The 14,950-nt window shown below is 38.9% G+C and overlaps 1 protein-coding gene across 6 annotated transcripts in view; it reads left to right on the top strand.

The window, feature by feature from the left end:
• Window positions 1-14,950, top strand: part of ITPRID2 (ITPR interacting domain containing 2) — a 99,185-nt gene that overhangs the window by 56,804 nt on the left and 27,431 nt on the right. For 2 of the 6 annotated variants that reach the window (XM_006071943.4, XM_044932750.2), the window contains exons 2-9: window positions 4,283-4,531; window positions 4,884-4,929; window positions 7,821-7,870; window positions 8,836-8,892; window positions 11,117-11,156; window positions 11,243-11,341; window positions 12,577-12,785; window positions 13,677-14,377. In XM_006071943.4, coding sequence (XP_006072005.4) covers window positions 4,318-4,531; window positions 4,884-4,929; window positions 7,821-7,870; window positions 8,836-8,892; window positions 11,117-11,156; window positions 11,243-11,341; window positions 12,577-12,785; window positions 13,677-14,377 — 1,416 coding nt within the window. In that variant the 5' untranslated portion in view covers window positions 4,283-4,317. Of the gene's footprint in view, window positions 1-4,174; window positions 4,532-4,883; window positions 4,930-7,820; window positions 7,871-8,835; window positions 8,893-11,116; window positions 11,157-11,242; window positions 11,342-12,576; window positions 12,786-13,676; window positions 14,378-14,950 lie in introns of those variants that run through there. The other 4 variants (XM_025273864.3, XM_025273859.3, XM_025273849.3 and 1 more) reach the window with 3 other exon arrangements.

Raw genomic sequence — 14,950 nt, 5'->3', positions numbered from 1 at the left:
AAGAATAAATCCCCACGTGAGATTGATTTTTGTCTTGTGCAATATGCCAATTTCAGTAGTGATACTGAACATCTGTGGGCTTCCCTGGTGGCTCAGAGGTTAAAGCATCTGCCTGTAATGGGGGAGACCTGGGTTTGATCCCTGGGTCGGAAAGATTCCCTGGAGAAGGAAATGGCAACCCACTCCAGTATTCTTGCCTGGAGAATCCCATGGATGGAGGAGCCTGGTGGGCTACAGTCCACTGGGTGGTAAAGAGTCAGACATGACTAAGCGATTTCACTTTCTTTCACTTTCACTGAACATCTACTTTGCTTCCTGTAATCCTCACTTCACCTTTGGGCAGGCAGCCTGGTGGGCTGCCGTCTGTGGGGTCGCACAGAGTCAGACACAACTGAAGCAACTTAGCAGCAGCAGCAAGCTTAGAATAACATCAGATAATAGCTTTAGTGCAACAATTCTTGAATTTCTAATCGCACAATCATGTTTTCTTCTACATGATGATTTTTAACCTAAAACACTGAGGGTACAGAAGTAATAGAGAAGGAAATCCTTGTAACAGGAGCTATTTTGAAAAGTAATGACTTTTAATTGTATTCTCAACTTTGAGATTTTACAGAATTTACCGTGTTTCATTTATGAGGAGAGTCCATCTGTTTGCTTGCTTCTTCAAGGATTTTTCTTTTTTCCAAACAACTACTATATTGTAGACCAACTGCCACTACACTTTGCAGAAGTTTTACATAAAGAATAATGTTTGAGTTACTAATCCCCATGGACTTCCCAAGTGGCACTAGTGATAAGTCCGTTCAGTCATTCAAGTGACCTCATGGACTGCATGGACCTCATGGACTGCAGCACACCAGGCCTCCCTGTCCATCACCAACTCCCAGAGTTTACTCAAACTCATATCCATTGAGTTAGTGATGCTATCCAACCATCTCATCCTCTGTCGTCCCCTTCTCCTCCCACCCTCAATCTGGGTCTTTTCAAATGAGTCAGTTCTTCCCATTGGGTGGCCAAAGTATTGGAGTTTCAGCTTCAACGTCAGTGCTTCCGATGGATATTCAGAACTGATTTCCTTTAGGATTGACTGGTTGGATCTTCTTGCAGTCCAAGGGACTCTCAAGAGTCATCTCCAACACCACAGTTCAAAAGCATCAATTCTTCGGTGCTCAGCTTTCTTCACAGTCCACCTCTCACATTCATACATGACCACTGGAAAAACCATAGCTTTGACTAGATGGACCTTTGTTGGCATAGTAATATCTCTGGTTTTTAATACGCTATCTAGGTTGGTCATAACTTTTCTTCCAAGGAACAAGCATCTTTTAACTTCATGGCTGCAATCACCATCTACAATGATTTTGGAGCCCCCCCAAATAAAATCTGTCACTGTTTCCCCATCTATTTCCCATGAAGTGATGGGACTGGATGCCATGATCTTAGTTTTCTGAATGTTGAGTCTTAAGCCAACTGTTTCACTCTCCTCTTTCACTTTCATCAAGAGGCTCTTTAGTTCTTTTTCACTTTCTACCATAAGGGTGGTGTCATCTGCATATCTGAGGTTATTGATATTTTTCCCGGCAATCTTGATTCCAGCTATGCTTCATCCAGCCCAGCGTTTCTCATGATATACTCTGCATCTAAGTTAAATAAGCAGGGTGACAATACACAGCCTTGACGTACTCCTTTCCCTATTTGGTGGTAAAGAAACTGCCTGCCAGTATGGGAGACTTAAGAGACAACAGGTTCAATCCCTAGATCAGGAAGATGCCCTGGAGGATGAAGTAGTAACCCACTCCAGTATTCTTGCCTGGAGAATCCCATGGACAGAGGAGCCTGACAGGCTACAGTCCATAGGGTCACACACAGTTGGACACAACTGAAGTGACTACTAATTCCTACAAGGTGGAGGAAGAAAAATATTTATACTAGTTGCAGATAATCCCATCCAGCATGCTATAGTGGAAACAGTAGAGTTTTTGGTGTCAGACTGAAGTTTGAAATCTGTTCCTATCTCCTTCTGTCTCTTGTATGGCCCGGGGGTAAAGCAGCTGATATCTCTAGCTATTACATTCCTCATCTGTGAAATAGTGGTCATGATAACGGCTCCCCCATCCCTGGGATTCTCCAGGCAAGAACACTGGAGTGGGCTGCCATTTCCTTCTCCAATGCATGAAGGTGAAAAGTGAAAGTGAAGTCGCTCAGTCGTGTCCAATCTGCTGGCATTTTCCCCCCTTTATTATTTGACTTGGTTGGGTTTTTTTTTTTTTTTTTTTTCTTTTTGGCCATGCCATGCATCATGTTGGATCTTAGCTCCTCAGTCAGAGGTGGAACTAGTGCCCCCTGCTTTGGAAGCGCAGAGTCTTAATCATTGGACTGCCAGGGAGGTCCTGGTGGCTGGGTTTTTAAATATAAAATGTGGTTCATTACCCTCAAAAATTCTTCGTTGTTTAAAAGTATTTAAACAACAAAACTAAAGATAATAGGCCAAAGAGATACAATATACAGTCAAGTATTTTATCCATTTGACTATCCATTCTGAGGAATGTGAAGCATAGAAAATTTACCTTTAGAATTCAATATTCCTCATGGGATAGGCACTGTGCTAAAAGTGTAAAGGATGCAAGAAGAATATAGAATAGTGTTCTTTGGTCTCTCCCTTTATAGGCTGCCTAGGAAGCCAGGCATACCCTTAGAAGCCAGTCATATTATTTACTGCACAAGTTTAGTCCCAAAATAAATGAGACAGACATTCAGTTACATACCAGAGAACTGTGGAAAAGATGTGACCAGAGGTGGTGCAAAGATGTAGTCCAGGAAAATTTCTGACTTGGCTGGATCTTGAAGATCATGGAGGTACTGGACAGAAAGAAAACGAATGAACTGAGAGGCTAGGATACAGTTAACAATAGCATGTGGCAATGACAGAGCTAAGTAAGTTGGGGTCCCTCTGGGCCCCGAATGAAACTGAAGACAGCAAGGTTTGCTCTCTGGGACTTCTGAACCAGCCCTTTCAATGCCTTCTCTCCAGGTACCATCCACACTGGCTCTCCTACTTACCTTTCCTACAGGCGCTAGACTCTGGCCTATTTTGCAGGGCAATTCAACTGTTAGATGTAGTTTGCTATAGGGCCCTTGGAAACGAAAGTTTTTGAGATTCAAAAAAAAAGATTAATAGTGAAATTTCAAGGCAGTGACGTACCAGTACCCCTGTTCTAGTTCCCCCTCATACTTTACAGTAGAAGGCCCCGAATTATACCATGATGACTCTGGAAAGCTATTCTGGATCTTGGATATGATGCTGATTAGTATTTTATAGTCTTTCTGCTAGTAGGAGTTTAAAAACAACAAAAGAAAATGCTCAAACTCATTTTTAAAATAATTCCAAACCTTGACATCATTTGTATCTGGTAGCACCCAAATTCAAATATTTCTACTTTCCCCAGCTGTTTCTCACTCTATTTTCCTTCACCTCTTTATGTCCAATTTCAACGTGGAACTTCCTGCTTAAATCATTCTTAATTCAATCTCATACATAACACAGCACGTTAAATAACGTTCTTAAGCATAAAGTAGCACTCCACGAAGTCTAGTCTTTTCCTGTTTAGACATTTTGACAAATACCAATTATGCGCCTCTTTTTCCTAGCTTTCTTCACAATTCCTTGTACACAAATCTTTGGACTCCTCTAAGAGTAACTTTCAGGGAGCCCAAGCAGACGCTTGTTTTGAGGTGAAGAAGGGCGTTCAAGGAAACTTGGCCATTCTACATTCCTTCTCTTTTAGGGTGCGAGGAGAACTTGAGAGAAAGCAAAGATTATTAACCTACAAACAGGCGCAAAAGCCGCGGCGTGGGGCGGAGGGCGGGGGTTCGGGGGCGGGTCTCCCCGCTCCAGGCTCGTCGCGCCCGCCCCGCGCGCCCCCGGCCGGAAGGGGGCGTGGAATGCCGCCGAGGGAGGGGCGCGCTGACGCGCGGCTGCCGGCCAGGCCCCTGGGCGTCAGGCGGAGGCGGGGGCGGGGGAGCCGGGAAGGGGGCTGGCAGGCGCTCGGCTCCCAGCCGCGCTCGCTCGGGCCACTCGCGCTCCCGCGCCGCGCCCGGCCGGCTTCATGTGAAGCGCTGGCCCTCCGCCCCCTCCCTCCCCTTCCTTCCCTCCCTCCCTCCCGTCCCCTCCTCCTCCTCCTCCTCCTCCCGCGCCCGCTCCCGCTCCCCGGGGCCCCCAGCCCGGCGGGGCGCTGACAGCTAGGGGCGGGGGTCCCTGCCGCCGCCGTGTCTCTCACAGGCTCCGGCCGGGGCTGCGGAGCCCCCAGTGTGGCCATGGACCGGCCCCTGGTGGCGTCGGCGGAGGCGGAGGAGGAACTCGAGTGGCAAGTGGCGAGTCGCAGGAGGAAGGCCTGGGCCAAGTGCCGCGGCTCCTGGCAGGCGTCGGAGACAGAGGACCTGTCCACAGAAGCGACGACGCAGGACGAGGACGAGGACGAGGACGAGGACGACCTCTCCGGAACGAAGCTGCCGGCGGCCGCGGGGAGAGGTCCGTGCGCCCGGCCGGGCAGCGGCGGGCGGGGAGCTCGGGGGAGTGCGGGCTGGCGGAGGAAAGTCTCGTGCGCCTTGGGCGACTGCTCTGAGTTCTGGAAGACCTCCTGGGCTCCAGGCAGGGGGAGAGGGGACACTTTCGACCTTTAAACGCGCGCGCTTGGCAAGGCGTCTCCAGCGTCAACACAGACAGCCCGGTGCCATCATTTCCCTTCAGGTGGTCACTGCGACGTGTGGCTTGGGCTACATTTTGTCCCCTGTAAGATTCTCCCTGGGAGTATCCAGGGTGACCCCGTGGACAGAGCTCCCCTGGGGTCGGTAACGAGCTGTCCCCTCGCTCTGTCCTGCAGGAAACGTGCCCAACGAGAAGATCGCGATATGGCTCAAGGACTGCCGGTGAGTCCTCGCTCATGTCCGGGGGGAGATCCGCTCAGTTGGGACGCCCGGGCGAAGTGACTCGGGCCGCCGTCCCTGTGGGTCCCGTGAACCTCATAAGCTCTGAACCGGAAAGTAAGCCGGCGGATAGCTTCCTCCTTTAAACGATTAGAAATGGAAGTGCTGTGACCGATTATTTGGTGACCATGTTGACTTTACAGTTGTTAGGACTTCAGTTCCGGAGCGTGATGTTAGCATCAGAGATCAGAAATCTAAAACAGATAATCATGCCATATTATTATGCTGGCCCGTTTTTATTTGAAAGGCATGTCACATTTCACACAGTATTTTATTTTGCATTTGTTTTGACATCTGTACATCTGGCATAGAGTCGTTTCCCTTTCAAATGTGTTTTAAATGAGTTTCATTTACTTAAGTACATTAACTGGGCTTTAACTTTATGCTGGTGCCTTAATTCTGTTTGGAGAGCTATTAAAACTAGCTAATTTCGTTCTAGTTTACACCTTGGACGTGGATTTGTCAGATGGCCCTGGAATTCACAGAAGGGAAATAGAGCTTTGAAGACATTCAGGCTACATAAATCAGTTTAATTACATGCTTTGATAGCTGGCACAGAAATGTTTGATAAAGTACAGAAGAGATTGATCATATCTTACTACAGTAAAATGTGCCTGTTTCATATTTTAATTATTTTTTCCAACTTATTTGCTACTTATAAAATCTCCTGTGAAGAATGTAGGCTTTTTAACTTTTGTTAAGGTGTTTGCTTCTGTATATATTTTTTGCCATCTCAATTTGGGCTTTTCTTCACCTTTTTGTCCAAGTACCAGAGTTTGGGAAGTCTCTTTTGGGAGAGGAGAGAGAACTGATTCTTATATATGCCAGTTTGTTTTTCTTTGCTAAAGACCCAAAATACTGGCCACTGCTCTGTTGGTATCCTGTTTTGGTGAATTGCTTGGAGCCTTGCTGAACACTCCATCATTGAACTCCTTTTATTCTGGATATCACAGATCCTTCTGAAATATGAGATATATGGACCCTCTTTGTAAAAATACACAAAAAATGTTTAAGAGCAAGAGAAGAATCATGTTTTTATGACGTGTAGGAATTAAGATTGTATAAGAGATCCCATCAAGCAGACAATAAATAAGTGCATCTTTACAGATAAATGCAATGGGCAAATGTTAACATTCACCAGGACATGTGATCTCTGAAAATTCCTGAAGTGTTGTTGCTAATCTTGATTTATATAGGCAGATTCTAAATTCTCTTGCTTCTTCCCTCATGGATTTCTTTCATCAATTTCTTTCTTGTTCCCTACTGTTGTACCTATTCTGTACAAAAGGGACATTCATTTGTACTCTGGAAAGCTAGAACAGTCTTTTACTTTGAGTTTTAATCATCACAGATTTGACTGTAGGGTATATGTGACTGTATTTTTTTTTTTTTTTTCCTATAACAATTTAGGATCCTTCCTAGAATTAGTCTACTTTGTATATTATGTACAGGTGATTTAAAGACAGCATATTCCCGCATGATAGGTTCTCAGATAATCTTTGTTTTCTTATTGCTTTCTATATCCTGAATAAAGATACCTTGCTGTTTTTTCTTAAAGGGAGTCTTTATTTTAAAAATCCACCTCCCCCCACCACAGGCTAAGTGGAAACACATTGCTTGAATATAGTAGCCTCTAAGAAGAGATAGAGTTTTTGATAAGATTTGTAAGACAGCAATTATGAGAGACTTGTTTGTGAAGGAGAATGCCAGTTATAGTCTGCTCATTTGCCATCTTCTGTTGGTGCCCAGGCCAGTAGAGATATCTGCAGGAGTAAGGCGGTGTTTTGTCCTACGCAAGAAGCCATCGTGGGAGAGGAATGACTTTTTTTGAAGGCATAAAGTTTAGCTTTTTAAAATATGTGCAAAAACTTAGAGATTTTATGGTCACTGCTTATTCTTTTAGATTTCAAAAACACTAATTTTTAAAGAATTGCCATTGCTTGTATATTTGTTTGTAGAAACTTTTAACATTGGCGTTTCAGTAATATTTTTTTTAAACTGATATTTTTATGATTGATTCCATGTCTGGTGTGAATCTATAACAGGTACAAATTGTTACTGACAAAAGACTTTTGACACAAAGTAGAACTTTTATAATAAAATAATCTGTTTCTTTAGCTTAGTTTTGAGAAAGAGATAAATATTTTGCATTTAAAAGACTTGTTTGAACAATAAGAATGTGAAAGAATTTTAGTAAAGGCTAATTCTTAAGATATATTCTCAATCCAACTTTTTAGTAATCTTTTCAGAGTTAAATGAAGAATATATGTATTTTTTCAGTTTAAAAGCATAAGATGAATTCCAAACTTCTCTACTGTATCAGAAAAGATAATAGTTGGTATAAGGGAGTTGCTGAGTGGCGCTCTAAAATGCTAGATGAGATTTAAGAAAACTGTTGAGCCTTATTTCTAACTAGACTCTGACTCTTTAATTTTATTGAGATAAGGACTTGTTTTCTTTTAATTCTGTTTCCTGTTTCTAGAGAAGAAATTGAGAGGAGCAGACATTTTCTAAATGCCTACTGTCATTCTCTTTTTTCTGTTTTTGTAAAGAAAATGCCAATTCATATCATTTGTAATTGCCATTCTTGCTCTTAATTGCTGGCAGATCAGACATGTGATTAAATCATTCCTGTTGAGCTGACTTGATGATAGGTATTTGCTTGGTAGCATATTACTTATGTAATCCACTTGCATTCCCTGTGTGTTTGGGAGAAATGTTACACTGTGATTAGAAGCTCGCTTAGCTGTAACCCTTTAAAGTGTCGGGCAGGGCAATGGCCGCTCTCCAGACAGCTTTTCAAGACTAAGGCTGATATGTTTCTGTGATTTCAGTACCCCTTTGGGAGCCTCACTGGATGAACAGAGCAGTAGTACGCTCAAGGGTAAGAGAAAGCTGCCTTTCTAAATCTGTTCTCTATGAGGGTCCTACTTTATTGTCCTGGGAGTGAAAGTGAATGTGTGTGTGTGTGTATATAAATAATAAAAGTGATGTTCATGTTTATAACATATGCAGTTCTAAGATAAAAGCCAAAAGGGAGAAACCTTGTCATGAACCATAAAAACTGTGGTGAGTTTAAACAAATTACTAAGCCTTTGCACAATGTGAAACTCGTTTTTTTTATTGTTCAGTTAGATATTGTAGAGACTAATTAAATACAGAAATGTGATATGTAAACATAGGGAAAATATATATTGAGTGAATTAGGTCATTTCTTTGCTTACATGAACTGAAATTGCCACACCTGAAATTTTACCACCTGTGCAAGGTGGAATTCTAAAGTTCAAAGTACAATAAGAATGTGCAGGTAGTGGCAAGGTATATAAAAACTATTTACAGTATCAGGAAAATCTAGCTTGAGCTCCCAACTTAATATAAGGGGGTAAAAGAAGTGACTGTACCGGAATCTGGTTTTCTGTGAAACTGTTGGGTAAGATACATTATCTAATTCAACGTCTTAAAGGCTTATTGAGTATAAAGTAGCCAGTAGATTCTAGCTTCTAGCAATTTTACCTGGTTGCAAATGATGGTTTCCTTCACAATGAAGTGAAAACGTGTGTCTTCTTCCTGAAATTATAAGGAGAGTAACTTATGAGGACATTCATGTCTGAAATCCTTTACTCTGTCTTATATTTTGCTTGGTCAGTTTGTTTAAATTAAAACAATGATTTTAACGTGTGTCTTCTTCCTGAAATTATAAGGAGAGTAACTTATGAGGACATTCATGTCTGAAATCCTTAACTCTATCTTATATTTTGCTTGGTCAGTTTGTTTAAATTAAAACAATGATTTTATGTGGGGGTCAGGAAGAACAGATGACTGGGATGAATCTTCTGATGTTTCTTTCAGGTGTGCTTGTGAGAAATGGGGGAAGTTTTGAAGATGATTTGTCATTGGGAGCTGAAGGTATGTTTGGAAGAACTGTATTTTCATATAGTTTTAAAATTTAAAAAAAAAAGAGAAAGTGACATGTTTTCAGGTTTCTGACCCTCAGAATTAAAGTTCTTGAAAGTGGCTCATACACATTTTACAGAAACTTTTATGTGTTAATCTAGTGAGAGCCTTTTGGAGACCTGTAGAAATGGCTCTGGAAAACCATTGTGAAATACTAGGTTTTCATTGGCCTTTAATGCTTTAAAGGAACTGTTTGGGGGCAAATAATGGTGATATAACTGAGGGAAGACTTGTCCCGCAAAAGGAAGCTTAACTATTTATATGTGAGAAAATTGCAGTGAAACTTATTTTAGTGTAAGATATACAACTGCAGCTTGTCTTTTTTTTTTTTGCATTCAAGTGCCGCCTGTCTTTCCTCGCTTCCTCTTTTTCCAGATTTTTAGAAGATTAAAGGAAAAGACAAATTAGAGTTACTAGAAGTTAATTAGAAATCATTATACGGATGTCTGTTCAAAGCTGCATTAGGATTTTAAAAGTGTATTGTGCTATGTTTAAATTTTCGCAGATTATCTTTTCCTGCGGATTCATAATAAAGCTTTCCACAATGTAAAGTTAAGAATTTTTTATTGTTTTATTGGTATTTTGAAATTATTGGTTGCTGTATAGCTGGGTTATTAATGAGTGCTTTTTATAAAAAAAGAATTAAGGATTTTATTAAATCTTCTTGAATTGTAAGTTGATGTATAGTGAATTTACCCACTGAATCTAATATTCTTGATCTCTTGCTGTTTGAAGCCAATCTGTGTGATAGATTACTTATTAAGAGCCCTCTAACACTGAAAACTCTATAGAATATGTGAATATGTTAGTTTTTATATTTGTTAATATCTTTTCCAGGAATAAACTCTATAAAATAAACTGTAAAGCTTAAACTTACTGCTCCCCAATCAGTATTAAAATGCATTTCCAATGTTATTGTAAATAGCACTTTTAATAACTACCTTAGTAGCCTCACAATGTGGAATTTCTTTTTAAGACTTCATTTTTATTTTTTTTTAAACAGTTCTTTTCAGAAAAAAATTGAGGGGAAAGTACAGAGGTTTCCCATATGCTTTCTGCCCTATATATGCATAGCTTCTCTGTTGTCAACATCCCCCCACTAGACTAGCACATTTGTTACAGTTGATGAACCTAGAATAAGGCATCATAATTACCCAAATCCATAGCTTACACTAAGGTTCACTCTTGGTCTTGTGCATTCTGTGGGTTTAGACAAAAGTGTAATGACATTTATCCATCACTGTGATATCATATAATGTGTTTTTCACTACCCTACAACTCTGTGCTCTGCCTGTTTATCCATACTGAATGACTTTATTGGAAGCCAGACCCAAAAAGGATGTCTCAGAGAAAAATGGAGCTATTATGCTGTTCTACTGAAAATTGCTTCAAGATTATAGTCATTCATTCAGTAAATATTTATTGAATACTATGTGTTAGACACATTTCTGTTGGATAAGAAATTGCCATGGCTCTGCAGATCAGAAATGAAAAAAGTAAAAAGTCTGGTGTGCTGAAAATAGATATACTTTTAATAATTTCATTCTTTATATTTGTCCATAAAATTTAAATACAGTAAATTTAACTTACTCTAGACTTAAACATTAATAGCATTTATTTGTTCAGAACTTGTAAGTCTAGGATAAACTTGAAAAACAACTTTTATAGGAAAACATATGTTGAAATGAGTAGAAATTTTCAAGGTAGATGCAAGAAAAATTGGCTGGAACTGGAGTGAATTATTAGCCTTAAAAAAGCCATGTTAGGAATAGATATTGCTATTAAACACTTAAATAATGCTAATTCATGTTCTTACTTATTAGGTATTCTTTATTAACAGTTTTAAAATTTACTAATTAGAACCACATACCTTCTTTCTACTTATTTCAAACTATTAAATTTAATTGGTTATTTATATGTCTTTTAATCTTAAACATTCAGTGGAAGTAGTTTGATGTTGCTAACAAACAAAACCAAAAACACCCTTCATGAGCCACTGATTCTTTTCTTACCTATCTGTATATTATCTTTAATGACAGATTTAATGTGCCAGGACAAGAGTTTGGTATATTAGACATTTAGCAATAATTGGCTAATTTGCTTTTTAAATGATTGTATCACAGTAGTTATTGTCTTGCTAATAGTTGTGCTTTCCACTTACTCTTTTTACCTTTAGCGAACCACCTTCATGAAATTGATGCTCAAATTGATAATTGGTATGTAGCTGTTTGTTTTTTTCTCCTTTCTAAACATTAGGAATATTTATGGAGGTAAAATTTATATAATATACTTTTGTTTATAGCAGTAATATTTTGGCCAAAGAGAGAAGACTACAGTTTCATCAGAAGGGGAGAAGTATGAATTCCACTGGATCTGGGAAAAGTAGTGGGACAGTCTCAAGGTACCTTATTCTGAGCTTATACTGCAATTACATTGTGTTGTAGATGACCTAATCTGATCACTTTTTTAGCCTTGGATTTAGCTTGACAGTATGAAGTCAAAAGGAATCCAGAGTGTTTCATAGATCAGCATAACTGACAGAAGTGTCTTTTTTTTTAAATTAAGTAAAAGTTAACAAATATGTTAATAATGTTGCTGGAATCCATAATGAGTATTTTGAGCCCTATGAGAGAGGAACTCCATAGTGGAATAATTTCTGCTTCCAAAATTTTCCATTCTGCTAGAGTCTTGAGTTACTCTGATATAAATATCAGAATAAATCTTTCTAATTTAAAGCTTGATATTGAAACATAGATTTATCTTCATATAAAACCAAATATCTTTAAAATATAAAAATAAGCAAATACGAATGCATAAGCAACCAGCTTATTGTCCAGATTATTGTTTTGAAATTTGAACATTTTCTCTGAAACAAATTGAAATTTCCTTCTGCTCACCTTCTGTCTCTAACATTCCTGGTTTCCCCAGTGAGTCTCAGCTTGGATTATCACCGGCATGAGAGATAAGGGTTACAGAATGTTTAATTCTCAATAGAATTAGAGCAGGAATTGACCCCTGTGTAATCCAAACTCTCCTTACTTTACTCCTCCTGCTTCCTGGGTGCAAGTGGTTAGAAAAAAGTTGAAAGTAAGCTCCTCCCTCACCTTTCTGAGATCAGTTGTTACCTGTATTGCCTCTTCTAGGACAGCGAAAGATAGCAGAAAAACTCAAGTTCTGCAGAGTGTCCCTTGATACCAAAGTTGTACCAACTTCCTAGTCCATTTTCCACTTTCATTTTTTCTTTAATCTGTTTACTCTTTATTCTCCCTCATCTGTCCTCTAATTGTTTAGCTGCTTTACTGGACATCTCTTAAAATGACAAAAAAAATAAGGTGAGGAATCAGATAGTTTCTTTTTTTTTTTTTTTTTCAGATAGTTTCTTTACTGAGGGTGTTCTTGGTGTTTTTAGGGCTTAGCTCTTTTTCTCAAAACTAACAGCTTGAAAGAACAGACTCCTTTTAAGGGTTATTTATCGCATTTGGTGCAAAATGTATAAAGATGCTGAAATAAATAATGGTTTAAAGAGTAGAAGGGGTAGAGGATCTTTTCACAAGAAAGTAGGGATGTGAATTCATTTATAATGTGATGTGGACTATAAACTTACTTTACATCTTGATTTCTTTTTTTCTTTTTTAGTGTTTCAGAATTGTTGGAACTTTATGAGGAAGACCCTGAAGAAATCCTTTATAATCTTGGATTTGGACGAGATGAACCAGATATTGCTTCCAAAATTCCTTCCAGATTTTTTAATTCATCATCATTTGCCAGAGGAATAGATATTAAAGTATTTCTGAGTGCACAAATGCAACGGATGGAAGTAGAAAATCCAAATTACGCTTTAACAAGTAAGGTTTTTAAATGTTAGCATATTATTTTCAAAATTTTTTCATCTACACAGCAAGATGGTCTTGTTTTTAAGGCCTTACTAATTTCTAAGAATAATTGTGGAAATTTAATTATTAAGGTTAATACAATAGCTGTTTGCTTATTCTAAATTTTTATTATTCTATTTATAGAAGTTAATTTACCTATCCTCCCACCCCATTCTCCGCCTAAGTGTTACATTGGAGAATGTAACTTACCTGTGGAACCTTACACATATCTCCAGATTGCTTTTGTTCCAAAAGAAAATAAATAAAGGAGAGGCCTTTTACTATTAGTTGAGGTCAGTCACTTTCAGATGCTTTTCCTATAAATCTATAAAGGTATGGCTAATTTGATGATTTTTCATGTTAAATCTTCTGCTTATTTATTTTTTTTTTTTTCTGTTGACCAGAAATTCCCAACAGTGGGAACCTCGGTGGTCCTTGGATTAGTTTTAAGAGATCTGTAAATCCAAGCCCCCTCCCATTAGGTATAAAATATAATTATATATACTTAACATTTGGAAGAGTTCAAGACCTAAAAAGAGAGTCACAGCTATAGATCAATAGCAGTCCTGTCTATTTTATTCTATGTTGTCATTATGCTTTGTCCTTCCTTGTGATTTTTTAAAACATAAATTCTAGTACTTAAGAGTGAAAAATCTTTCTCCCTCTCCACAGTAAATATAGAGGTTTTAAGTGTTAGATAAAGAAAAGAATCTGGTTTCATAATCTTTGTGATCTAAGTAGTTTAGTTATTGAAATTCTGAACCATAATAATGGTTTAATTAATAATACGTGTATATATACATATACAAACATAAATATATAAATATATATATATATAATTTATTTATCTTTTTACTTTTGTAGGCCGTTTTCGTCAAATTGAAGTGCTTACTACTGTGGCCAACGCATTTTCTTCTTTATATTCCCAAGTCTCTGGGACTCCCCTGCAGAGAATTGGAAGTATGTCCTCAGTGACCTCTAACAAGGAGACAGACTCACCTCCACCTTTAACCCGGAGTAACACTGCAAATCGCTTAATGAAAACACTATCAAAACTAAACTTATGTGTTGAAAAAACAGAGAAAGGAGAAGGCAGTACTCCTTCCCTGGCAGTTGACAAAGGAAAGATCGTAAACGTTTCAGTGATGGAAGAAAGTGGCAATAAAAATGATCAGAAGTCTCAAAAAGTTATGAAGAAGAAAGAGTCGTCTTCTATGTTGGCTACAGTTAAAGAAGAAGTATCAGGCAGTTCAGCAGCTCTTATGGAGAATTCTGACATTGATGGACTTTCTGATGAAGCAAATAGTAATTTTAACCATGAAGCTGAAAGTGGACAAAGTCAAGAAACTCAACGTCATGAGAATAAACTGGATGAGGAATCTGGTATTCTAGAAACTGATTTAGGTGGTGATTTCAACATGTCCAGTCATAGTGAGCTGGAAAATAGCGGGGAGCTGAAAAATGTCCCTTTGTGCACACCTGAAAAAGAGCCATGTGCACCACTGATGATCCCATCCATAAGAAATATAATGGCACAGCAGAAGGACTCCTTTGAAATGGAAGAGGTAGGTGGAAAATTACTGAGGACTGTTTCAACCAGTGAGTTAGGGAAAAAAGTGCCCCCACATGTCTTTAAAATGAAAGTTGGTGAATGGATGTCTACTAGAAAAAATCATCTTGATTTTGACTTTTCAGGTTTTTTGTTTCACAGACCAAGATGTCACTGGACTGTGTGGTGTCAGTATAATGGCTCCTTTGGATCTTCTGTCACCATTGTTTTTCTTTCTCAGTTTTAACAGTTTGATGCTGTGAGAATGCCCCGAGAGAGTATATTCAAACTCAGATCAATATTGCATAGTAGTTAGAGATAACAGGCTTTGAAGTCAGATGGGTGTGAGTTCTGTTTGGGCCACTGAACTGCTGTGTGCCTTTGGGCAAGCTTTTCTGAATGTTATCTCAGTGGAAGGGTAAGTGTGAAGGTTTTGAGGCTAGGTCTGGGTATGGGACTAGAAAGAACATGAAGCTATAGGGAACCTTGAGGAAGAAGGTTTGAAAGAATTTCTGCAGCCCAGGAAGACCACCAGTGAGTGTTTGGTTACTTTTTTTTAAAACATGATATTCTTTGTTGGTGGTGGTGT

The sequence above is a fragment of the Bubalus bubalis genome, chromosome 2 (assembly GCF_019923935.1).
Source record: "Bubalus bubalis isolate 160015118507 breed Murrah chromosome 2, NDDB_SH_1, whole genome shotgun sequence".
NCBI lineage: Eukaryota > Metazoa > Chordata > Mammalia > Artiodactyla > Bovidae > Bubalus > Bubalus bubalis.
This window is presented reverse-complemented; position numbering and strand designations above follow the sequence as displayed.